This window comes from Nilaparvata lugens, chromosome 4, assembly GCF_014356525.2.
Source record: "Nilaparvata lugens isolate BPH chromosome 4, ASM1435652v1, whole genome shotgun sequence".
Classification (NCBI taxonomy): domain Eukaryota; kingdom Metazoa; phylum Arthropoda; class Insecta; order Hemiptera; family Delphacidae; genus Nilaparvata; species Nilaparvata lugens.
Genome location: NC_052507.1, coordinates 38,510,317 through 38,538,107, shown reverse-complemented (window position 1 = coordinate 38,538,107; position 27,791 = coordinate 38,510,317). Strand labels below are relative to the sequence as shown.

Sequence of the window (27,791 nt, the reverse complement as noted above, 5' to 3'; positions counted from 1 at the left end):
TCATGACAAACTTTAGCTGGATGCGCACCTGAGAAGGAGCGATGCGGCATTTTGCATCCAGGTGCTTCTTGCTTATTGGTTTGAATGGAAGAACTCACACACACTGAATAGGGCATTGCGTGTAACGGTGTGATAAGGCAATCTCCATAAGATCAACACTTTGTATCACCAAGCCACGCCTCCTCAGGTGTGCTTAGCCTTAGCTTAATCTGATGCACGGTATTTAGATGAAAACGGTAGGGGTCATGAAATGTGCGCGCAGTGGCCAGCCAGCTAGATTGCGTCATCACCACCAACCGAGGTTTTTAATACCTATTGGCAATTTATGAAACTTATTTGTTAAAAACAGATGATTGAATATAAAATGACGTCAGCTACACCGGAAATTTATCACAAACATGCGCGTGACACCTAACGTCTTCTTCCATATACTGTGATCTGATGCACTATATTTTTATCGAAATTATCCAACAATCAGTATTTACATTTATATCTCAATATGGACTTCCTGTGTGCTTAGTTAGTTGTGCCGCAGTTTTTTTTTTTTTAGATATAGTTGAATGCAGCTTACTGGGAAATTGTATGGTACATCTTGCTGCTGATTTTCCCATGTATATTCTAAATTTACAGCATTTCGAGTTCTACGACCCAAGTTTGAACGTCGTTCGTACCGCGGCATTATTATTAGAATTGAAATTTTGTGAATCAGAAGAAAGAAAATAGAAAAAAGATCTACCGACGGCTGTTGTATGACGCAATGATTATAACAGCTCATTTTTATTTCTGTGTGTGGCTAGCTTACAAATCTTATCCCATAAGGATTACATGTAAACTTTGAAGGACCGTAGGAAAGAGTCCTGAAGTCGGATCATAAATTTGATAGGCCATAAACCTGCTCCTGAACATAACAAACACAACTAAGAAAAAATCATCAAATTCGGTGCACACATAAAAAAGTTATTGAATGTCAAAATTTGAGGTTCGATTTTTATTTATATAGACGAGATAATAGTAGAACAAACGGACACGCAAACAAACACACAGACGGGCAATGATTTTGGCCTTGAGTCTAAAGTAAGAACTAGCAACCGCTCATTCAATAAGGATTGCATCAGCTAATGAAAAGCGTAATGGTAGGAACAGAACGGTCTGGTCGATATTCAGCTTTCAGTGTAAGTTACGATCGTATCGACCTTCATGTGACAGACAAACACATTGCAAAGTATGAGTAGCATTGCAATGCAACAGTGCGGTTACGCCTCGATTTCCGTTCACCAGGATGACATTAAAATATTTTTATCAATCAGCTATTTTTGAAGCATTCTGTATTATATATATATTTTTCCTTTCAGAAAAACTTTTTGTAGATAATTTTATATTGCTTTTGATATTTGTTAAATCACATTGTATTCTCAATTGTTTATGTGTCAAGAGAGCAATGGGATGTCTTCCTTGTGCACTCACATTTATTCAAAAACAAATAAATAAAACTTAGGTTACATGTCTGTCTGTATGCACACATGATACTTTTTATATTGAATGACCGAGCGAAGTGAGGTCTAAGATTCAAGTCGACGGTTTGGCATTTCTCTTAATGTTTAAATGTTGCGCATTTACGGCGAAACGCGGTAAAAGATTTTCATGAAATTTGACAAGTATGTTCCTTTTTTAATTGCGCGTCTACATAATATATACACAAGGTTTTTAGAAATTTTGCATTTCAAGAATAATATAAAAGGAAAAAGGAGCCTCATTCATACGCCAATATTAGAGTAAAAATCTGGTGTGGCGCACTCACACAACTTTCCTTGCCGTTATGAAAATTGATCACCAGACGCTAGTGTTCCCGCGCATCTCAAGTCTACTACTATTCAAAGATTTGAGCCAGCTGGTGACAGAACAATAACGCTGTAGACACACGAGGTTTGCTATCTCTTCGTAGTGAATGATTAAATCGAATCAACAGTTGTCAACAGTTAGCAATATTGAAATAATCACATTTTCTCGAATTTCGAGCTTATTTTCAATTTCAGGTGAAAATGTTATTGAACATTAATTGTAGAGATTCTCATGCTCAATCTTTTCCACTCGAATTTTTTTGTTTAAATTGAATCTGAAGCCTGATAATTGGGAATCTAAAATCAAACTTTGCATAGATGGGGCGGAGCTCCTGAAATTTTTACAGATATAGGACTTGTGGCATGACTTCTTTAGGTAAGAATTTGATCAAAATCGTTGGAGCCGTTTTCGAGAAAATCGCGAAAAACCCTGTTTTTGACAACATTTTTGCCATTTTAGGCATCTTGAATCGCATTGGATCGAGATTGTTCGTGTCGGATCCTTATAGTGTAAGGACCTTAAGTTCCAAACTTCAAGTCATTCCGTTAATTGGGAGATGAGATATCGTGTACACAGACGCACATACACTCATACACACACACACACACAGACTTACCCAAAAACCACTTTTTCGGACTCAGGGGACCTTGAAACGTATAGAAATATAGAAATTGGGATACCTTAATTTTTTCGGAAAGCAATACTTTCCTTACCTATGGTAATAGGGCAAGGAAAGTAAAAATCATACTATAGAATTATTCATCATAAATCAGCTGACAAGTGATTACACAGATGTGTGGGGAAGCCAGTCTGTTGCTGTATTTCCATAAGGTCCATAGTTCCAATCAGGTACTTGTGGATGAGAATTCTGCGTGAGGTCTACTGTTCACAGAACTACTAGTTTATTACTATGGCAACCACTGAGTTGTGAGATGGTTCCTTGTCTTGGTGGAGCAGGATTTTATTTTCATGCACTATGGTGATGTAATAGTATATTTCGCACCTAGGGTCGAAAATGTACGTTTTCCGGCTCGAGATCGCGGTTTTCAAGTTCGAGACGAAGTCGAGAACTTGAAGCGTTCGAGAGCCGGAAAAACATTTTTGCCCATGTTGCGAACGCTATTTTTCGCCACACCAAAAAAAAACTTCCCAATATATAAGAAATTGGAAAATAAATAAAATTCAAACAGCGTATTTTGATAGTTTGAATCTTGGTTATGACAACTTTCACTGTCAATTAATTTCAATATTACTAATTAATAATTTACAATAGTGACAATATTTTTATACTATTAATATTTCAAATAATTGTTTGAATTTTTATAGCTCGCGCTTTGCGCCTGGTGCAATATCTCATGGATAGATGGATGAATAGAATTTTCATTACTATTTTGAAATAATGTGATTAAAAATTAATATAATGCATATTTCACAGTTTTGTCTCAAAATATATATAAAAAATTGATTGAAATTTAAATCACGGTGACTAATATAAAAAATAGCTAATAATAGTCGAAATTCATCGACAAAAAAAATGTCATTGACTGAGGGGTTCGAACCTAGATCATGTTTGTAATTCACTGAGCTTTGAGTTCTGATGTATTACGCCTTTACGCTCTCGGCCATTGTGTATTATTGATCGTAGAGGCCTGTAAGTCATGTAACGTACTATGTAGGCTACTATAATATAGTGTATAGCGGCAAACTTGAAGCCGGTTTGCCGGCATTTTCACAACAAAATATTGCTCTGAAAATAGTTAAATCATAGAGAAAACATTTGAAGATTCAATCTTGAGTGGGCCTAATGTTTTCTCTATATGGTTTGATATTGAAGAAAAATTATCTAAAAGTTTTAATAATGAATTACGGAAAAATTACTAGGAATTTTTCAGTCAAGGCTGAGTTTCACCAGTAGGCTTACCTTAAAATTTAGATCTCTGCTGTATTTTCCTATTATTATTGTTGATTGTATTGCATTAAAAAGTGGAATTCGATAATAAAAAAGAAACAATTATTACTCTACCTCACTTTTAAATATTGATACAATTATTGTACTTTGATTTCAAATTCGATTCTTCACTTTTAAATACTTGCGATACGTACCTTTCTGACAATGGACAATGCAGCCAACATTATATTGTTGAGGCTATGGAGATATCATCGTATTCTATTGTTTGATATCAAAAACACAATAATAAATATTAAATTATGAAACAGTAATTTATAAAATATATTATAGACATGATACCGCGATTCACGATACATAATTATATAGATTATTACAGTCGTTATGAGATTATCTCTATGATTTTTGTGAGATCGGACACGATCAGCTGTTATTCAAGGTCATTTTACAGCCCTAGGGCCGTAAAGTTTTACCGGCCTGGTCGGAAAACAATCACTTTCGGCCTCCATATGACGCACGTAAACCAGCTCATTACATCCAAGTGTGGCGAAAAATATTTTTGATAATCATACAGGTTTTTGCTCCACTTATGCCCGGTTGCAGAGTCGTTACTTAAAATGAAACATAGTCAATGTTTGAGACATAGTTTCAATTAATCTGAGACATAGTTTAAAATTACTCACATAAATGGTTGGTCGTTGCACAGTCGTTTATCGAAGCTCATTTAGATATATCTCGAATTAGCATCACACATAAAGCACACTGCAGCTCTATTCATTTTTTTCCGTAGATTCCCGTACATGCAACCAATGTTTTGGCATCGGGGAAAGTTTCAATCAACATCACCAGGGGTGCCCACAAGGGGGGGGGGGCATGGCGCAATTTGCGCCATCAACATTTTGGGGGGGGGCATGATTTTTTTATATTTTATGTCAATATTTTGAATCATGGCTAAAAAATCAAGGTATTAAATAGAGATATCCTAATGTAGTTAATTAAAATACTTTTTCTCTAAATACTTTTAGGAATTTTAGTAATTTTAAGTCTATGAGTTTGAAGGTAAATCTTTGACAAAAACAAATTATAACTTCATCATCTACTATTATTCTGATTTCCTTTGCTTAATATTAATTTTTAATGGTCCTGTGTTTGAGTTTCCTTGCAACCTAATTTTCTTAAAAGCACAATGATAAGTTGAATTGTAATGTACATTTTAATCTGATAATTATTTTAATTATTATTAAAAAATAAATAATAAATAAAAATAAATTTCGAAGGCGTTTCATGATGATATTAATGTCTCTGAAATGGGAATGCAATTATAAACAACATCGCAAACTCTAGGGAATTTGACAGAAGAAAAAACTTCTCTTGTCAAAAATTTGTGAAAAATATCAAATGAAGCCAATTTTAATCTTTCAAATTTACACCCTATTTACCACACAGTAATCAAGTAGGCTAATTATTGTAATGCTTCATTAATTTTTTCTGTTTTGTATAATAGTCCAGTCAAATGGTCGTTTTTCAGGAAACAGCCCGAAAGATTTTTTCTCGACGGTTCTATATATATGTATTTTGGGCGCTGAATTCTAATCTGAAATTTGCTGACACACCAGAGGGCGGCTTTACCCCCAAAACTCCAAAAAACCCCAAAATTTCGGACTTTTTTCAAGTTTTCCATTTAATATTGAGAACCTTTAACTTTTCGAGATAAAGCATTCTCTAAAATATTGAAGATAATAAAATTTCCAATAAATTGAGTGGTCGCGCAGAACTCTACGATTTTTTATTCCGGAGCTAAGAGTTTTCAAAAATGGGGTATTTTTTAAGGGGTTTTCAAAATTATGCAAACCTACCACTTCTACCCTATACAACTAGGATCTTTTTCTAGTAATGATAGAAAGCCACATATCACGTGAATTAACAATATCAATTCTGAACAGAATTCCTTATGTATTTTGAATTTAGTAGTGGTAGCAGGGGGAATACACCCAAAAATAGAAAATCATGTCCTACTGCCAAAATTCAAATTCTCATTATAATACATTATCATGGCCTTCCTAAAAAAAAGAAACATATTTCGGCTGAAATCACCTTACGAAGGTTATGTTCTATGAGAATCACTCATTAGATTTCAGTATTTCCTAGTGGGGGCACACATAAGGATACGTCTAGGATCAAAAATTTAATCACTTATAACTTTTGACTGAATGATCACATCTCCTCGTACTACAGCTCGTTCATATCAGCTCGTCAAGGCGGTTGAAAATCATGTATCATAACACTAAAATTTGTAAAAAAAATTAGAAATTCCTTCTTTAGTGTATTTTAGCCCATATTTCAATGCATAGAAAAATGACCGATTTCTATATTCAAAACTGTGTGTCTCGGTAACTCAAAATGATACTTGGTCTTGATTTGAAGAAAAGAATCTCCTCTTTCATGTGAGGTGAATGATTTTTGTAAAAATATAGTCGTGAAATAAGATACGTTTGTTTCAAAAAATCAAGAAATTTGCTATATTATTCTCATTTTCACAGTCTCGACAGTTTTTCGATCAATTTAAGGCAACTCAACTTCTATAGCATGAAATTTTCTCTCATTTAAGACCAATCGCAGGTTTATATCATGTATTGTACTCAATTTAGAGACTCTTTGATAACAGTAAAATCGCAAGAAAAATGAGAAAATAAAGATCATCATTCAATTGGCTGTAACTTTTGAACGGTATTGAAAACAGAAGTATAATTAATGGGAGTGAGAAGAGGAGAAAATTCATCACAACCTTGACTACTTTTTGGATTTTTTATCTGAAGTGTTTCATAAGATACGCAACGTTGCATATGCGAGACTGTGAAAATGGGAGAAATATCACAAATTTCTCGCACATTCAAAGTTGCGTATCTTGTGGAACACTTCAGATAAAAAATCCAAAAAGTAGGCCTGCGCGACCACTCAATTCATTGGAAATTTTATAATCTTTAATATTATATAGAGAATGCTTTTTCTCGAAAAATTCAAGGTTCTCGAGATTAAATGGAAAACTTAAAAAAAGTCCAGAATTTTGATGGTGAAGTCGCCCTTTGGCGTGTCAGCAAATTTCAGATTAGAATTCAGCGCCCCAAAATACATATAGAACCATAAAAAAAATCTTTTGGGGCTGTTTCCTGAAAAACGACCAGTCAAATGGACTATAAGTTGTTATCATTTTATTATATTAAGCGAGCAATTTCTGTATATCTGTTCATATTTTTCTATTTTTAAATCTGGTTATCTGGCTATCTGGTCATATGGTTATTTATGTTCAACGGATCTCGGAAACGGCTCTAACGATTTTCACGAAATTCGGAATATAGTAGGTTTATGATATCAAAATTCGATTGCACTAGGTCTCATCCCTGATAAAACTCCCTGAAGGACATGAAACGGATAATCCATCCTTGGAAAAACAGATGATGATTTCGTCGTCTGTCGATAACAGAAGATGCGTGCTCCTGTGTGGATCAGCTGTGTAATCAATTAGCTTACCGTATCTCGCGAGAAATCTAGAAATTTTAATTAACTAGATCAAAATACAGTGATATGATTTGTTGACATGAGATGGTATATATCATAATAATATTATTCAAAGTTAATCATTATTTTACAGTTCTAAGTGATTAGTGAGTATTATTTTGTTATTAGTGTATAATTCAAAATTCGGGGAAGAAACAGTCTTGGGCTGTGCCTGTTAGTACTTCCCCAATCATTTTAAAGAATTGAGTTCTGTTTATCAATGAATAAATAACGAGCAAAGCTCGGTGCCCCGATATTTGGTATTAATAGATAGAATTTACAAAATGTACTTGTTCAGATGATATCTTCATTCCAAAAACCAAACCATTTAAAGATACATTTTGTTCGACTTGTGTTATTTACTCCTGTAATGTTAAAAAGTGAATACTACCAACAACACAACATCAGTGACAACCTGTTCCAATTTATGATAAATATCGGGACACCGAGCTCCGCTCTGGAGTACCTACAAAAGCATATAAAAATTATTACGAAAGAAGAAATTATAAAAAATATTCATAGTTCATACAGAAAGGTTCTATCTAATCATAGTGGATTGAGATTAATTCGCAGAGGAATGCAAAAATTTCTCTCACAAAAGCATGTTAAATTTTAATCCTGATTAATTTCACGTGAACCAAATCACAGAAGACCATCTCAAGAAGATAGCTTATCTGATTGGTTCTACTGGAATTAATCAGCATTAAAATTCAACCGGCTTTTGTACAACTGCCACTAAGTACCTGATTGAATTAGATACCTACAAAAGTTCAACAGCTGTCATAATTTTGTCTCAGTCCCACACTCATGCACTCGCTCACTCACTTCCATCATCAACAGACGACGAAATTATCAGCTGTTGTTCCAAGGATGGATTAATTCTTTTAATGTCCTTCAGCGAGTTTCCCCAGGGATGAGACCTAGTGCAATCGAATTTTTATATTATAAACCTACTATGTTCTGAATTTCGTGAGAATCATTAGAGCCGTTTTCGAGATCCGGTGGAATACAAACATCTAAACATTTAAACATCAAAACATGTAAACATCTAAACAGAAATTGCTCGTTTAATATTATAGGATTTAGAACACCTAAACTTGCCGACATTATAATATTGTATGAATAAAATCGTTCCAAATTTGTATGAATGTTTACGTACCAAAATTGCTATGCAATATTCTTTTGCAATAAAGAATTATCAATGATATTATTATTCAACTTTTTATAAGTAGCCTCAACATTTGAAAAGCAAAGCCTCCCTTACTTATCTTTTAATATCCTATTAAAATATTTGCCATTTAGTTTTTCCTGATGTAATGTAGTACTTTCTAGTCCTCCCGAACAAGAACGGGTGCACTGCTAGTCTCAAAAATAATATCAAAAAGATACTTTATTTCTATTTTAAACGAGATAAGAAACGATGGTATATATTTTTACAATATTATAAAAACAGAAAGAATTCCTCACAAGAACAAAGGTAAATAATGTCCTTTGGAAGATTAGAATGTAAGATGTGAATTTTATTGTCATACACTGACCAATGTTAAAAACAAAAGGGTTGGGAATTGGGGTACTTTGGGGGGGCATTACTCTTGGATTGGGGGGGGGGCATTACTCTCCGATTAGGGGGGGGGGGGGCATGCGCCATTGCCCTTGGGGGGGCTGGGCACCCCTGAACATCACAGTGAACTGACCTAAAAGACCTCACATAAAATTCATAAACCATAAAATGGCGAATCTTGGCTTTTGGCGAGAGATTTCTCACCATAATTTAGCGATAATATTACAGATGGTTTATCATAAACATCTTTCAAAAATCTGGTGTGGCGCACTCAAACAACTTTCCTTGCCGTTATGAAAATTGATCAGCTGACGCTAGTGTTCACGCGCATCTCAAGTCTACTATTCAAAGAGCTGAGCCAGCTGGCGACAGGACAGTAACGCAGGATACACACGAGATCTGCTATCTCTTCATAGTGAATGATTTAATAGAATCAACAGTTGCCAACAGTTTGCAATTGAATAATCACATTTTCTCAAATTTCAAGTTTATTTTCAATTTTAGGTGAAAATGTTACTGGACATTAATTGTAGAGATTTTCATGCTCAATCTTTTCCACTCGAAGTTTTTTGTTAAAATCGTATCTGAGATCTGATAATTGGAAATCTAAAATCAAACTTTGCATAGATGGGGCGGAGATCTTGAAATTTTTACAGATATGGGACTTGTAGCAGTTGATATAGCTTATCAATGACTATTCTAGGTATAAATTTGATCAAAATCGTTGGAGCCATTTTAGAGAAAATCGCAAAAAAAACTCTGGTTTTGAGAACATTTTCCCCACTTTTGGCAGCCATCTTGAATTGCATTTGATCGAATTAATTGTTCGTGTCGGATCCTTATAGTGTAAGGACCTTAAGTTCCAAATTTCAAGTCATTCCGTTGATTGGGAGATGAGATATCGTGTACACAGACGCACATACACTCATAAGGTGCGTACAGATATTTATACGCGCCGCGAACATGAGCAATTCACTTATAATCAGCTGACTATATCTGTATTTTTACAGAAACGGTAAGATACTGATATGAAAAGCTTGGCATAAGCTGATTTAAAGTGAATTGCTCATGTTTGCGGCGCGTATATCTGTACGCACCTACACACACACTTACAGACCAATACCCAATAACCACTTTTTTGGACTCAGGGGACCTTGAAACGTATTGAAATTTAGAAATTGGGGTACCTTAATTTTTTTCGAAAAGCAATACTTCCCTTACCTATGGTAATAGGGCAAGGAAAGTTAAAAGCTATCACAACCTCTAAAAATCATTTTTTGGACTCAGGGAACCTTGAAACGTATAGAAATTTTGAAATTAGGGTACCTTAATTTTTTTCGGAAAGCAATACTTTCCTTACCTATGGTAATAGGGCAAGGAAAGTAATAAAGTGCATTTGGCGGGAGTAGATAATAGCACGAATGCGGGCCTATAACTTAAATGAGCGTTTTTAGCTATTGGAGACATAAATAAGCTGTTTTTGATTACTCTGCAACGGAATCATGTGTTTAATTGGGCGTTTTTAGTTTTATGGGAGCTATAGTTTACTTTGACATCTGTGCAAGGAAAAGTGGAGTTATGGCTTCATAAATAAGTTGAATGCCTGATTTTAACTTTATGTGACGACTCTGCAACCGGGCATTAGTGGCAATATTGGTGAAGTGTTCTCAATATCTTGCGCAAGAATCGCGCAACTGGTGGTTTGTCTGTGGTGGCAGAGTATGATATAGGCCTAAGTGGTTGGATTAATAACCACTACAGAAACTGAAATACTTTCGAATAGTAGCGATCAACTATTTTCCGTTCCCATTACCTTGGTCAAGGATGACAACTGAGTTAATGAATAGTTAGTCGGAAAATCAGATTTGTTCTACCATTTTGTTCTTTACAACATAAAAACTTTAAGGAAGAATAGATTTTTATTATACTTAAGAATTGATAACTTTTAAACTATAGCCTACAATTGTATTTCATAGGTTCTGAAATCTAATTTATCTAATCCAATCAATCTCAATAATTCCAATCTATTTAATCTAAGGATTGAAGCAAATAATAGTTTGCAAGATTATTCTTATCCAACTGCAGTGAAGAATATCTATTAGTCTAATCATTTTTTTTTCATTTCCTTTTTTCATCCCACTGACCACCTATGAAAGGGGTATACGGATTTGTTAATTATAATCTAAATCGTCAATCTTTGCATTTCATAATGCAAAAAGAATTCCGCACTGGAGTAAGGACAATCCTGCAACAACTCCTCTCTCACCTTAATTCTAAACTTCTCACCTGTGAGAGCCTTAACACGTGTTGGCAATGAATTATAAAGCCGAATTCCTGCACTCTTCACCCCCCTTATCATACATACTAGTTCGATGAGTTTCGTCTCTGAGGTTTTGTCTATATCTGGTATTGTATGAGTGGAACACTCTCCTGTATTGAACCTATCTTTATTCTTATCAATAGAATAAAAAGCCTCCAAGATATATACACCTGGTAATGGGAGAATCTTCAATTCTTCTCTACAGCTTGCTCTAATAGATTCACCCACCATCACTCTAACTGCCCACATTTGAATCCTAAATATATGTATTGCATGAGTTGAATTACCCCAAAATATAACACCGTATGAAAGAAGAGAATGGAACACAGCAAAATAAACATTTCTAAGCGTTCCTGTATCCAGCAATTTCTTCACGGTTCTAAGAATAAAATACTGCCGAGTTGAGTTTGCTTTTTAGTTGGTCTAAATGAGGTCACCAGGAGAGTACAGAGTCCAGCACTACTCCAAGTACCTTTGCCTCGTTTGCTGAATCTATGTTACCATCTCTCGTATCCAATACTGCTTCCCGAGCCGTCCTGAATGGAATCTGCATAGTCTTATTGTAATTCAGTACCAACATATTTGAGGCCAGCCACTCTTCTAGTTTTTGAAGAGCTCTTCTACTTTCAGATTCCATATCATGCTGATTGTTACTTTTCAATAAAATACTCTCATCATCAGCGTATAAAACACAGTGTGCTGGTTCAAGGTGTGGTGGCAAGTCATTAATATATAGAAGGAGAAGCAAAGGACCAAGGACTGTTTCTAAAGAGGTATCCAAAAATTACTATTGATCGTCACTAGGTATAGCCCTACATAATTTTGCGGGAATTTTTTTGGGCAGTGATTCTTAAGAATTGGAAAACGTAAATAGAAAAGGCTGGCCTTGTAAACCTGTAGCCTACAACCTAGAATTTTCAGTTCCTTTACCAGTAGGCCTAATCTACAATTTCTGCTGCCAAATCCAGCCGTCGGACAGAAAAACCATTCCCACATTTTTCTCAATATAACATTTTGAATAAAATAAGCTCAAGCTCAAATAAGTAATGAATTACAATTTTTGGAGGAATGAAATTCTTTAGAAATTTCAGTTTTCAATTGAATGCCTATATCTTCCACTTGAATGTATAATTCAAAATATTTCTTCTCTAGGTGTAAGTTTGTACCCTCCAACTTGAGACTAATTTTACCTTTCTACCTAAAATTGGTTTTCTAGATACTAAACATTTATTTTGAGTTTCAACCATCACCACTAACATCTTTGTGCTTAAATTAATATTTCGAGATGTATAAAAATAGGTTACTGGGATCTTCTTCTATTAGTATCACCTGTTTTCTTCACCAAAATTGTAGTATTTCGTAGAGGAGGAAATAAACATAAGGACATCTCAAGGATCAAAACAAATTACAAACAATAGTAAGTTAACATTTGAGCCAACATAGAACCTTTTGATAACACAACTCATCTTTCTCAATTCGTTAAAATGAAATATTAAGAATCAATTTTACTTTTTCATTTGAATCATCTTTTGTTTATTATAAACAGAAAACCTTGACAGTAGATGAACTTGGTTATTTTTGACTTTCAAATCATATAGCTTCATTAGGATGATGTAACTTACTGGTTTGATTTTAAGAAATGTACAATTTGAAGCTCAGTTGTTGCAAGCCGGACACATTTACAAATCTGCCGGCTATCTTGGCCAACAATAAATTGAGCTTTTTATTGCTGAGTGCACATAATTTATTACTTATATTTATCTCCGAAAAAGTAACAGAAGCAACAGTCGAGGTTGAGTGGTAGAGAGGACTTGAAAGTCCTAAATCCGCCTAATAAAGAATTTATTTCATTTCAGATGCTTAAAGTTAAAGTTTGAAAGAAGGTTCATATATCATGGGCTTAATAAATTAGTTTGGTTTAATAAATTTAGAATTGTTAGGTTTAATTAGTTCAATCACGTTAATCTAGGTTAGGTAAGCAAATGTAAGAGGCGAAGCGCTTATTATGATGCTCAGGTTTTTTGAGCAAGTTATGATTGCCAACGCAAGCCTCGAGTTGAAATAATGAATAGCTTATTAAATGGCGTTGAATTCACAACTTAGAAAGTTGCAGATCTTTTAAAACCACTGTAAGTTCATAGTGAACTCTAATCCTCCATCCAGTAAACAATTTGAACTTCAATTGAGATTTCAAGACCACATTACTCAGTCGGATCATATATCCTGTTTCCTGTCTGAAAGCAGTCAGACGACTTACAAAATGGCAACTGCGCTTCTACCTATCTATGACTCTATTAATCAATGTAATTGGCTGATCTCCCTCCATTTCTCTGCGATGCATATTCCTCCAAGTCTGATGTAAATTTGTACGGACTATAGCAACGCGTATCCAACCAAATATTCCATAACAGGAATTACCTATCACACCATCAAGTATTTGACCAAATTATGACAACCTATTTGACTTAAAACTGTGCAACAGGCTTTTTGAAACTTTTTACTTGTAAAAGTTTTCTTTTTGGATATTATCAACTTACCAAATTAGAAAAGTTTTGAAGGAATTTTTTATAATTATCACCTATTGAGGTATGAGCGACTAACGCTGACATTAATTTATTTAAGAAGGCAATTTAAAATTTGGTAACAGATGAATTCATTGAATTTTAAGAATACATTCTTCAAGACATCACAGGCCTTTTGTTAATGAAATTAGAATATATTTTCTGAGAATATTTATTTTCGAGAAAGCTATATAAACATTTTTCAAAGATAAACTTTTTCCAGTTATTGTAAGTAATTTGTTTTTAAGATAGGTAGGCTACAAGTTTCACAAAATTAATATTTTTAGAAAACATTCCTTACTTCACTTTGCATTAGGCTACCGTACCGTGAAGAATTTATTCTCAAGATTTCATGGATATTAATCTATAACCAAATTTTAAATTATATCTTTAAAGAAAATTAAATTTAGTTGCCGATATCTCAAAAAGTAATAATAATCAAAATACATTTTCCCAGAGAAACTTTATCGTTTTGATAACTTGAAATCCACCTCAAAAAACAAAAAGTGATAATAATCAAAATGAATTTTCCCAGAGAAACTTTTTTCATTTTGATAACTTTACATCCATCTCGAAAAACTTATGAAAACCAGTAAATTTTTCAAATATCCTCTGCGCAGCTTCCTCAGATCTGATCCGTTATCTAGAATAGATGATTGGATAGTTGAACATAAATCCTGTTTTTTTTTTCTGATGATGATGACCAAATAAGCTCCAGGCTTATGCGTGGGTGATAGAAATTCAGCATTATGTATGTCTCGAACTCGAACCACTGGGAAGGAATTTTCAAACTTATAACTCACCTATAATTGGCACTATTGATGGCAGTGGTGATTCCTCACAATTGTTCAGAGACAATTTTCGAGGATTGATACTGATTGAGGCAGTGTCTAGGTTTCGAGCAAGCGCCGACATCGGAGAAATTCCCAACTCGCTCATGAACGGGCTCAACGACAATCTGGTCACATGATTGTCGGACGCATTCTGCCCTTCATCATTGACTTCTAAATCCACCTCCATTTTCTCGTAGTCAGCGCCAATTTCTAGTTTGTAGTTAAAATAGAAAGACTAGGCCTATAGGATTTGATGGCAGTGCAGGTCAATGGTGGAGTTCTGTTGAAGAATATGAAAAAAGAATTAGTCAATATTGAATAATAATTAATTATATATTAACCTAGAAAAAATACACTGAACCTCTTACAATGAAGATTGGGTACAAGATTATAAAGTAGGTATTTGATAAAAACCAAAAAATATAATTTTATTTGGGTTACCTGCGTGTTGGAAACGATGTGAGGAATGATGAATGAATTGATTAATTATGATTAATTCAATGATAGGTATTCTTGGTTTATTAGTTTCAGTAAATTATCTGACTAGACTTTAATTTGAGTGCAACAGTGATCATTTAATAATATTGAGTTCCATAGGCCTATAAATAGAAATACAAATCTCATTACTCTTTTTGAATAGGCCTAATTTGAAAATATTTTTTTATTATATCTAGAAATAAAATTTCTATTGATATTACAAGTAGCCCTAAACAGAAAAGAGACAATAGAGTTCCAGTATATTTCATTTAAATTTTAGTTATTAGTTTATTGGTTATTATTATTAAGTTATTTCAGTTTTATTTCCAGAATGCTAGTTCCAGTTATATTTTAGAAGGTATCAATATTGAAATTCGATAGTCTAATATTGGATAGTATATTTTATTTAACATCCAAAGTAAAGTGTCAAAGTATTTTTTATATAGCCTAAGATAATATCATTATAATTTTATATCATTTACTGGGAAAATTCTTCATGAAGTGTAATAGGCCTATCAATAATTTTAATAGACAGGAGCTACCTAGCATAGCTATGCTAGACAATGGTATGGAATAGAAAGTTGACACAAGTTAAATCAATTTTTTTTAGTTAACACCATAGGCAAACGAATAGTTACTACGAAACTGAAAATTTAGCAATATAATACGGTAATTAATTGTTGCAATATTTATAACTGAACATGATAATTTTAGAAACTACTACCATGCATGCAATACTATTTTATCAAACATTAGCAGGTACATACTGGTTGTACTTCAGCTCTATATTCTCTCCTCAAAATTAACATTGAATTTAAAAGACAAATGCAATCAGGATAAAAGATACGTAGAAAATAATATTTATCTTCAACAAGATAATCAATAAAAACAAGTTAGAGATGAAAACTCAATCCTAAATTCTCAGAACTTAGCAACTTTCTAGAACGTCATGCAACTCACAGACAGATACTCACTTCAGAAGAAATGCGTATTTAAACTCTCCATTATTGTTAAAGGATAAAATCAAATGTATTAAAATATTTACAATCACTCGAAAGATGAAGCTTTACATAACTATTTTCAAACTTTGTTACAAATACATTTCACCAGAAAAAAGTAAAACATTTTGCGTGACCGACTGGGATCACAACAGACAACATCAATCTCTCACTCACTCCACTCTTAAAGTTAAAGGAGAAAGGTTTTCAACTCAAGGCCCCATGCTCTCATGCAGACGCTTCACTTTTGCCGAGTTTATACGAATGTCGACGCACGCAAGAGTGTGGACGGCTACTTCGCCACCGTTACATTTTGGGTCATATCATATTGTATGAAAAATACAAAATTATATCTAATATATTATTTTTTATTCAGCTCATTATTATTTTTATTCGAACATTTGATAGAATCTGTTTTACAGTATCATAGTTTCACTGCAGTGTTTATGGAAAGTCGAACGCTAGCCACTTGTGTTGGACGCTTGGCGAACTGTTTAGAAGCACTTCGCTGAGAGTGAAGCGCCGGAAATCCAACACAGGGACTAGCATAGGCACAAGATCACAACGTATAAAATTGAAAATTTGAAAACTTACGGTTTGTATTGTTCCCATATAGATGGTAAAAAACATTTATATGAATATTAAAGATTCTATTGGTGACACTGATAAATTTAATATATCAAGCTCAAAAAAGTTGAAAATCTGCCAATGGAAGTGGACACAGCTGGTAAGTTAGTTGGTAGACATGATTCAGAACAAGACAGATTTTGTTTTTGATTTTATTTTCTCTTCTCTGTTATTTTGAGATTGGTTATGTCATGTCAGTTTCTTATAATTAGTAAATATTTAATCTAATAATGGAAATTGATCAAGAATCTGACGATATTCTTCGTCCAATGCGATGTGAATTGAACTATTTAGCGAATCCCGACGGCTCTGTAATCATATCACAAGGTAAGTTTCAAAACAATCAACTTGTCCTCCACGTGTAATTTTTGCATTGTTTACCTTTACATAAACTCATAAACACACTAGAAATCTACAGTGAACAGTAGCAAAGTATGTTCATGAGAAAACAGCACACATAGGAACTTGATTTCTAAAACACCCTATGCTAGAATTATACCCTAGGGCAAAATTATAATGACTCCCTGCGTCCAGGGCCGCCCCGAGGTTAATTGGCGCACGGGGCGAGATTTTAATATGCGCCCCCACAAGTACAGCGCGGTAAGGTAGTATTTAAAAGTAAACCACACTGCTCTTCCAGGAGGAGAACTTCCATTATGGGCTGCATCCTTTCCTTGATAATCATGCTAGCCTATAGATTTTGTAAGCACTGTTTAGTAAGCTGATTCCTCTATAGTTGTCACAGGAACTTCCCAGTCCAGTCAATATAACCATAAAAAGGAGGTGTGCTTGCAATTTATATTGTAGTTCTGATTTTTAAATATATTATTTGGATACATGAGAAAAGTCCAGAACCAATCTCTTCATGCAAAATTTCTTTGTGCTAGATACAGAGTGGCCAGAAAACCTCGTATTTTTAGTACATTTTCCAGTTTTTAGCTATTTCTACCAACTCCAGTAATCAGACGGAAACATTTGCTGTAGCCTTTGTTTTAGATTATAAAATTCTGTATAAAATGAGATCATTCGGAACTCTCTATCTCCAATAAGTAGGTACTGAGTTATAATTTTCAAAAAATGAGTAAAATTTAAAGAAGAAATCAATTCTGACGAATTTTAGTTTTTGATCAACAATATCTTTCGATTGTTACGATACCATTTAGTTAGATGTATAATTCAAAATCCCTCAGGGCGTATTTTTGTGCTCTAGAATCTAAGATCAGGTAGAAAGCTCTATCTCATATAGATTTCCAGGTACAACTGACAACAATGCTCCTTGTATTGTAAAAAACACTTAATTTTCAGCTTCAACCATCTTCACCTCACATTGATATTTCGCACAATGACATAAGCTTATCATGAGATTATGCTCTATGAGAATCACCCGTTAGATGCACTCCATTTCAGTATTTCCTAGTAAAGAGGCGCGCATAAGGACACCTCAAGGATCAAAATTTCAAACACATAACTCTTGACACAATGCTCAGATCTCATCGTACCACACTTTATTCTTCTCGGCTCGTCAAGGCGGTCCAAAATCATGCATCATGAGTCAAATTCGGTCGAAAAGTAAAAAATTTATTGCTGAGTGTACATAAGCCCATATTCCAATACACAAAAATGGCCAATTTCCAGTAGTTGGTGATGATGGTTAAAGCTGAAAAAATGTGTTTTTGACAATACAAGGAGCATTGTTGTCAGTTGTACCTGGAAATCTATATGAGATAGTTTTTGGGTCACTCTGTATCTACCACAAGGAAATTTTGCATGAAGAGATTGGTTGTGGACTTTTCTCATGTATCCAAATAATATATTTTAAAAAATCAGAACTACAATATAAATTGCAAGCACCAATGTATATAGTGACTGGACTATATATCCTCCTTCATGAAAATAGATTTGACTGTAGCCACTTTCCAAACTTCTGGGATCCTCAATTGTCTCCAGCACATATTCATCAAATGGAGGAAGCGAAGTTTGAAGAAGATTCCCCCATGCTTGAACAGCTCCATATTTGAACCATCCGGCCCAGCTTGTCTTATCTCATACACTTTTCTACCATTGTATTCTGCAGGCTATAACATATTTAATTTTAAATTTCAGTTGATATTTCAAAATTGAAAAATTTTTCAATTTATTTTAATTAGAAAAATTCAATTTATTTCAAATCTAAAAAATTTCAATTTAGGAATATCAACGGAAATTTAAAATTTAATAGTTTTTAGCCTGCAGAATACAAGGTTAGAAAAAAGTATAATTTAAGAAGTTTTATCTCCCCAGCTTGAAACAATGAAGCGACCAATGACGACTTGCAGATTGCAGGGGCAGTGGGCGCGCATAGACTCACTCAATGACTAGAAAAATATACGCCTATGTTATGCGTAGAGTGACTGTATTTACCAAAAGTTTAATCAGTGAACGTCAAGTTTTTATTGTTTATGCCACAATTCACTCTACACATATAAGTAATGAGGTAGCCTATACACAGAAATGAATTGATAAGAAAATGGTTCAAGACTTTTAAAGTGAAGGTGAAATGAAGGTACCAGGTACTTGAACCGATAATGTCATGGCGGTAATCATTATACGACCTAGCCTATACATCCTACCCCCCTAGCCGCGGCGCCCTGGGTGACCGCCCCGGTCACCCTGCCCTTTGGGCGGCCCAAAGTTCAATTCAACTTTCATTCAATCCATGACCAGCCTTTTCACTGGATAGATTTCGTCATAGAAATTTAAAAACCTAAACGTTCATAAAATTCACACTAACTATCGAAATGGCATGTCAAAGAGACAAATAAAATGAGTGATCTCCACTTCACTCAAGGAATAGAGTGGAAGTTTGAGGAGTTTATCTCAAAGAACATTTTTAAATTGTTCATCTTTCAATTCACGGACACAGAATGGGAGCCTGTACAATATTTTCAGGGTGTGAATTGGGAAACTGGTGAGTGATCTGGCCAATCACAATTGTGGTAGGTCCACATCATCACGTCTTCTAGTAAAATAATCATAAACCTGGCCTATCACTTGAAATTTATGTTACTGTTCCTTTGGAAGCACTAACGAAGTAAGCAGGTATTGACTGAAGACTGTGATGATCCGCAGTTCTTTGAACAGTGACCGTCAATGTTCCAGGTATGGCGAGAATGTAATTATGCGGATCACCTTTTTTTGAAAAAGCAGAATCCTCTTACAAAAACCCACATGTCCCCAAATCAAAAGCACAATCCATAGTTAATAATATGACTGTGGAACAAAGCATGGTACGCAGTCACCTGGTAGCTTCTTGGCACAATGTTCCTCAACTTGCGCATCAGGTAAATCACCTTCGAGAGCCGATTACAGACCATGTTGATGTGCTGGTCCCATGACAGTGAGGCATCTATCATAAAACCAAGCAGCTTGTCTTCAGGCTCACCAAAGGATGGTGGTCTGCGTCTCAGAGTGCATAACATGTTCTGCGTCTTAGTCTGGTTCATGCACAGTCTATTTGCTCCAAACCACGAACTGGCCTCTTCAAGCAGCTGGGCAGACCTGAGGATGGCCAATTGGGGATCTTCATCCTGGGCAAGAAGAGTGGTGTCATCCGCAAACAATAATGCTTTTCCATTCATGCTAAACAGCATATCTCTAACCCCAAGGTAATTGTGAAATCGCTAAGTTGACCTCCTTTACTACCCTAAACAGAACTGCGGAGTCAAAAAATTGTTTTCCAAACTTTTCCCTCTACACCATTTTTTGAGCAGGCAATGGATTAAAGTGGAAAACTCCACAAAATCGCTCGCGGCAGATTGGCCACTCACCAGACTTCACTTGTTATAATACAGTCCTATGCTCAAGTGAGTCACCAACTGAACTGGGCTATGGCTGGAAAAGTGAGATATTGGAGAAGAATACTTGGGACTCACACTACACTGTAATTGTTATCATAGAAAGTATGACAAACGTCCTGAAAAGGTGGCCAATCTGCCGTGGTCGTGAGTGGATGATGGTATCTGTTTTTTTAACTATAAGGTGTATTGAGTTGGAACTAAAATTTTAAGAAATATCAACATTTTTTCTTGTGAATTGGTAGCGTTCAAGTCTGGGAATGTTGTTACCATGAAGCAGTTATTTAGGCTACTGCCACAGCTACTGATTTGGTTGATGGTCTCTTTCAATAAAAAGACGAATAAGCCAAAAATATACTGTATCCTGGACTGGAGTTTTACAATCCACTGACAGTGTATGTTGCACAAACATCAGTTATTATCTACAGCTTTAATGATTACGATCCAAATGTAGTCAGGAGTCAAACGCACAAACTGTTTGACCACTGATTGACTAGAAAATATTGGAATTATTTCAATCAATCAATTAATCAATCAATAGTTTATTTTTCCTCCATACAATGCATACATGAATGTCTATAATTACATAAATACAATTGACAATTAACAAAATGAGTTAAAAGTAAAATAGTATTATTATTAAAAATGGAAAGTCTCTGAAAAGGTTAAAAACCTGAGTGCAGGGACCGAGTGTTACTGAAAACAAAATTATTTCTATGATAAATAAAATTGGTGGATTTCTATTAACATCCAAATTTGAAAAAAATTATGAAGAAGGAAAGTAAAGAAGTTGGAAAATACGAGATGAATAAAATAAACAAGCAGACATGCTTGAATGATTGTGAACTTATCCACAAGAAATCACTTATCCTAGGATGTGAAGAAGCAATCCATAAATCTATCTCTCTCAGAAGTCTTCCTTTTAAATTATCCTATTATATTGTAACCAATGGACGTATTTTTAACCCTACACCACACCTGACATAATTCTGTAACTGGAGATATATTTGTCTCTATTTAGCTGCGTACACATACTCGTGCTTCCAACCCGCACCGAGCACACTCCTCCCTCGTACCGCCCACGTACCACCATCGCACAGCAATCGCTCCGCCTCCGCTCTCTACTCGCACCGATCATGAACATTACGGAAGATGGTAGATCTTCTCGCGTTCCCCGGTCGAACCATTGTTGCTTGCCGGTCGATCATCAATCGCTGTGCTGGAGTGACGTTCGGTCTTGGAGCGGAACGAAAGTCTGTACGCACCTCTAGATTAATCTTCCAAAATATGAAATATATAAGAATACATGTGGTTCAATAGTCATCCTTGCAGACTATACCACCGCTGGCCACCAATGTAAACGGAGGGGGGTTGTTTCTTCTTTTCTATAATATTTGCTAAAGTTTACTGCTATCAATTAATCATCTAGCAGTATTTGAATCCTTGATTGGTTGGGAGCTTTTAGTGGATTCGTTCATTCAAAAGCACAGATTATCATAATTGTCGCCTATTCTAGCAACTATAGTAACTACGAGCCAGGAACTTCAATGAAAAATCCTTTTAAAATTCAACCTCAGGTTTATTCAACTCATTAACGAATCAAACGAATCAATAACAATCATGTCAAATTTTCCAACAGAGTTACTCAGTAACTGATTCAGAAAAAGAAGGTATATTCTATTTCAATCTATACATTTTAGGAACCTGCTAACTTGCTGCAACTAAATTCGGGCCTCGGTCATTCTATGTACGTACTAAATTCCGAGCTAAATAAAAACAATAGTTTGGCACTCACCATTTCTACAATTTAAACTTCGACTCTTTAGAAACACTCAATCCAAAACTCAATAAACTCAGACGTAATGAAACTCACTACACTCTACTTAAATTCACAAACACAACTAACCTTTCAATTTTACATCTATGGATTCTATCAATTTTAGATTACTGTACGAATTACAACAAAAGTACTGATGATGAAAAACATTTCAATTTGTCCCTCTGGATGGGCAACAGACCCATTCAGAGGACCAAGGCTTGCACACCTTACATGATTTTCCATTCACGTCTCAATACCAACTGTGGCCTTTTCACTAAAAATTATTCCCCCTCCACGAGCATTGAGCACAACTTCCAGTGGAAAAGCCAAAGCTGCAAAAAGGTCAATGCTCGTACAATTTTCAAATATAGTGGCTTTTTCGAAATGAAATTGAAACTGTATTTGAAAAATGCACGAAAATTGCTTTAATTTTTGACAACTAAGCAACAAGTTAGCAAATTCAAACAAGACAGAGTCAATTCTCACACTAAAAACGCAGGGTTCAATATACAGTTAGAATCAAAGTTCATTTCAGTTCAAAAACCTGAAAAACAATATAAGATACACAAAAACAGCTACAATAATACCCACTCAATATTCACACTATTACAATATTAAGCGAGCAATTTCTGTATATCTGTTTATATTTTTATATCTGGTTATATGATTATTTATGTTCAACGGATCTCGAAAACGGCTTTAACGATTTTCATGAAATTTGGAACAAAGTAGGTTTATGATATGAAGATTCGATTGCACTAGGTCTCAACCCTTGGATAACTCGCTGAAGGACATTAAAAGGATAAATACGTCCTTGGAAAAACAGCTGGAAATTTTGTCATCTGTCGATACCGTAATGGAAGAGAGTGAACGAGTGCATGTGTGTGGGATCATCCAGCTGATCTCACGAGAAAAAATATTCAGCAAGAGAAACTTATTTTTGTTTATTTCCCTTTCTTTTTAGAAAATATGTTCACACTTCAGAAAGTCCAAAATAGTAAGTGGATGCTGTTAGTGATTCAAAGTGGATGTATATTAACAAATATTGTAGCAAACATAGTATATGATTCTAAATCGAATTCATAATATATCTATTTGTTTGTAATTGATGATGTGTTTGTTTTTTTAAGTGTGAATAAATTGTTATTTTGATGAGTGATAGTAGCTTAACCTAGATTTTGATGAGTGATAGTAGCTTGACCTAGATTTTGATGAGTGATAGTAGCTCAACCTAGATTTTAATGAGTGATAGTAGCTTAACCTAGATTTTGATGAGTGATAGAAGCTTAACCTAGATTTTGATTTGGACTGTAGTATAAATTTGAAAAGGGACCGTTTTGGGCATAAGCCTGTTGTGCCTCCTCATATAACTGTAAAAATAATTGTACGACTGAAAAAATGAATAAATAAATATAAACTATAAATTCAATCTTTCGTTACAAATTTTCTATGCTTTTACACTCCAGAGCAAAGCTCGGTCCCCCGATATTATGTTATTAAAAGAGCTCAGGTATCACATTTATAAGCTTATGCACAATATAATCAAACTGTCTTCTACAAATGGATTGAACTGCATTGTGTGGTTCAAAGGTAATGGTTGAGGGACGGAGACTGTAAGGCGATATACAGAGGTTGAAAAGTTCTCTATGTTTATTAATGTAAATAATTAAATTCTTTATATACAGCTGCTCAACCATCAATACATTCAATTCATTAAAAATACTGTCACTTGGAAATCTTTAAGTTTTGCCCAAAATTGCCTTTAATAATGCTTTTTGGATTGTGAATATCTTATTGCAGTGATTCGAATAAGATGCACCCCAAATTTTTATACCATACTGGAGATGAGATTGAATGTAGGCAAAATAAACCAATTTTGAAACGGCTATGTTACCCAACCTGCTGATATTATAGAATTTGTTGATCCAGTGCTTGAGTTTATTACAAAGCTTATCTATGTGAATATCCCATCACAAATGCTGATCAACTATAGCACCTAGATATTTAACATAGCCTAATTTTCTCTTTCAATTTTGAGCAGCCACAGCACCACAGCTATCATTCGAGATTGAAAGAGTACAGTTTAAATCATGAATATGAATGTGGTCTAGACCAAGTGGTTGGCCAACCATATTGGGAGACAAGGTCATGACGCTTTTATTCGAATTAAGTGTGAGAATGTGCTAATCTAACCAGGTCTTAAAAGTCTTCAATCTCGACTCTGCAGTTTTCTTTACCTCCTCCCAAGACGATCCGGTAAATACTAAAGAGGTATCATCCGCAAAAGCGAGTGTCACACAATTTTTCAATTCAAGTTTGATTAAATCATTAATATATAGAAGAAATAGAATCAGAGATAAAACAGTTCCTTGAGGAAGACTGTAATCATTTAACTGTCTAAAACTAGTTTTATTTTCTATAGTAAGGATTTGGTATCTATTTTTTAAATAACTGCCAAATAATTTGAGGGGTATACCGCATATGCCAATCTTTTCTATCTTTTTTAGTAATTTGGAATGTGGGATTGTATCAAAAGCTTTGGCTAGGTCCAGGAAGGTAGCTATTGTTTTTTTTTATTTTCAGTGAAGTTATTTGAAATTGTTTGGGTTAAGAGGGTTATAGAATCAATTGTACTTTTGTTTGCCTGAAATCTATATTAGTTTTTATGAATGACATTATGTTTAAGTAGGTAACAAACTAGTCGGGACTTGATCAATTTTTCAATTAGTTTAGCGATACCACTCAGCAGACTGATTGGGCGGTAGTTTGTTGGGTCTTTATGATCACCATACTTAAGCAGCAGTATAATATTTGCCAACTTCAAACTATCAGGAAAGCAGCCTTCCAAAAAACAATGGTTAAATTTTTTCTGATAAGGGTTTTACAATGTGAGGCCGGATAATTTTCAAACATTTATTGCTTATTCTATCAATTCCCGGAACAGAGTTATCATTTAGAGAGCTTAACACAGTAAATATTTCAATTTCAGTGGTAGGTGTTAGGAAAAAAGAGACATGATCTCTCATAGATGAATCCCTAAACTTATTTCCCACAGTTGAGATGGAATTTTCAGCATAGTTCTTCCCTAATTTGGCGAAGTGGAGATTTAAAATATCAGCATCAATTTTGGGAGGAGTTGATTTTCGTTTTCTTCCAAACATCTCATTTAACGTGTCCCAGACTTTCTTGACATTATTTTTATTTTGGCTATTTTTTTATAATAATCACATTCACTCAGCAAAATTGAGTTTCAATAATTTATTCAGCATATTCCTGTAAGCGATAATTCATTTTTTAAAATAGCATTAAAAGGTTGCTTTGAGAACCTTTTAAATAATTTATCACGTTTAGTAATTGACAAAACAAGACGTCTGGTGATCCAGGGTTTTAATGATAGAAACTTATGTGGAATTTGTACTTTAACACTTGCTTGTTCAATGTAACGTGTTATCTTGTCTGCGAAAAAAATCATTTGATCGTTTACATGTAAGTTTGGGTTATGCACATCTTCCCTATTCTCCTCCCCAATAGGTAACAGTAATTTATTATAGTCAATTTAAGAATATTATAGTCATATTATAGAATATAATTATTATAGTCAATAGTCTTATAAGAATGGACAGGTTTAGCGGCTTTGAGAAAATCAATAGAACGATCAACATGAAAACTAATACAAAAATCTGGTGTGGTGCACTCACACAACTTTCCTTGCCGTTATGAAAATTTGTAAGCAAGATATGGACGGTGGGAGAAGCCTCCACCAAATATGTAAGCAATATATGCCTTCACCAAATATGTAAGGGTGGGAAAATAAAAAAAAAAACACAGGAAAAGATCGTACAGGTTTCTGATATTTAAAACAAAACAATAAATTATTTATTACAAAATCAGAATTATAATTAGAAATTATGAAATAATAATAATCAGATGAATATTTCAGGAGCTACTCACTTTGCTGCTAATGAGGATTCAATGTTTGTGGTTATGAAAAATTTAAAGAACAATGACTCAGTAGTCACCTACCTTTTTGAAATAGCTTCCCACTTTGCCATCCACTGGTATTTCGCGGCGTTAATTATTAATTAAAAATTAAAATAACTGATCTGATGAAATGGGTTCAGATCCCGTCCTATTCAATAATACAATTCTCTTTAAACTGCCCGAACTGCGACAGGAAAACTGTATTATAAAACAAGAGCAAAATCTATCCCCTTCACCAGAACAGCCGGACTTTACTCACAGTCCTCTCGAACGAGCTCACACACACCGACCAAAAGAAAAATTTTGGGTATTAAATATAACTCAGTCAATGCCAAACATGAAAGCCATTTCAGTACATATTTTTATCTGTCGCACAAGCGGCACGTTTGTTATTAAAAACAAAAGAGAAGCAACAATAATTTTGACAACAAATGAAATAAACAATCTTTCTGTCGATGACAAAAATTGTTCAAAGACAAAAACACTGTTCATTAAACTTTACTAATTTAAAACTCTAAAATCCTGATCAATATGAGATAAATATATGATTCATATATATGTCCCATATGACCAGTTGACACATCACCCATCCCACTGAAAGACTCGTCCCTGAGTCTGTAGTCAAGAGGGGAACAAAAAAATAATAATAAAAAAAAAATTAAACAAAATAATATACTCCGGAAACAAACGTGTGCCTGATTGACTTGATAATGCTACTATACATTGAAATCAAACATTTACATAGAAAGGTAGGTTACTCCAACTAAATTACAAACATTCAATCAAATTCAAATGAAACTATGCTGCACAATAACATTGATTAAATATGAAACTAACTTTCAATATTATACACATTGCACTTTAATTTAATCTCATCTTGAAAATAAGACGTACATGAATATTCAACTTATTATGAAAAGAAAATCTCAATTGACAATATATTTATTTGTGAATCAACTTTGAACTACTTCAAAAGCTGCAATAAAATCGAAGAAGAAAAAAAACTTTATAAGTACATATGACTCATAACTATATAGTCAAGAAAGAAAACAATAAAACAGTTAATCCATCAAAAAGCAACTATATAACTCTCAACTATCGATTATATGTATCTTAGGTTGTGCTACCGTTACAGCAGATAATTTACACACATACAACTTGATGCCTAAATATACACAGAATAAAGTTAAAAACCCTAACCAGCCAAATAATATATAAAAGACAAAACTAGAGGAATTATAACATCTCCCAAGAATTTGGAAGATCTACTTTGTGAATATATCTGACGATATTACGTCTTGAACTGTAAATCCGGAACCTTTATATCTATATCAGTTTTTGAAATTTCCCTAAAATTAACAAAATTAGGATTGAAATGCGGTTGCAAAACATCAATTTTTAACGAATTAAACTTAACCCAATGTAAAGGTAAGTAATGGAGAACCTGAGGTTGTTTATCAACATTTGCGTCACACGGAAAA

The 27,791-nt window shown here is 34.2% G+C and overlaps 2 protein-coding genes across 6 annotated transcripts in view; one reads left to right on the top strand and one right to left on the bottom strand.

Annotated features, from left to right (window-relative positions):
• LOC120351166 overlaps positions 1–16,243 on the bottom strand; it is an 82,026-nt gene extending 65,783 nt beyond the window's left edge. For all 4 annotated transcript variants that reach the window (XM_039427442.1, XM_039427441.1, XM_039427443.1 and 1 more), the window contains exons 1-2: positions 16,027–16,243; positions 14,546–14,855 (exon numbers count right to left, since the gene is read on the bottom strand). In XM_039427442.1, the coding sequence (XP_039283376.1) occupies positions 14,546–14,762 (217 nt within the window). In that variant the 5' untranslated portion in view covers positions 14,763–14,855; positions 16,027–16,243. The remainder of the gene's footprint in view (positions 1–14,545; positions 14,856–16,026) is intronic.
• A 330-nt stretch (positions 16,244–16,573) lies between these two features.
• Positions 16,574–27,791, top strand: part of LOC120351165 (exosome complex component RRP46) — a 38,487-nt gene continuing 27,269 nt past the window's right edge. The window contains exon 1 of one of the 2 annotated variants that reach the window (XM_039427439.1): positions 16,574–16,777. In XM_039427439.1, the coding sequence (XP_039283373.1) occupies positions 16,759–16,777 (19 nt within the window). In that variant the 5' untranslated portion in view covers positions 16,574–16,758. Of the gene's footprint in view, positions 17,005–27,791 lie in introns of both variants that reach the window. The other variant, XM_039427438.1, reaches the window with a different exon arrangement.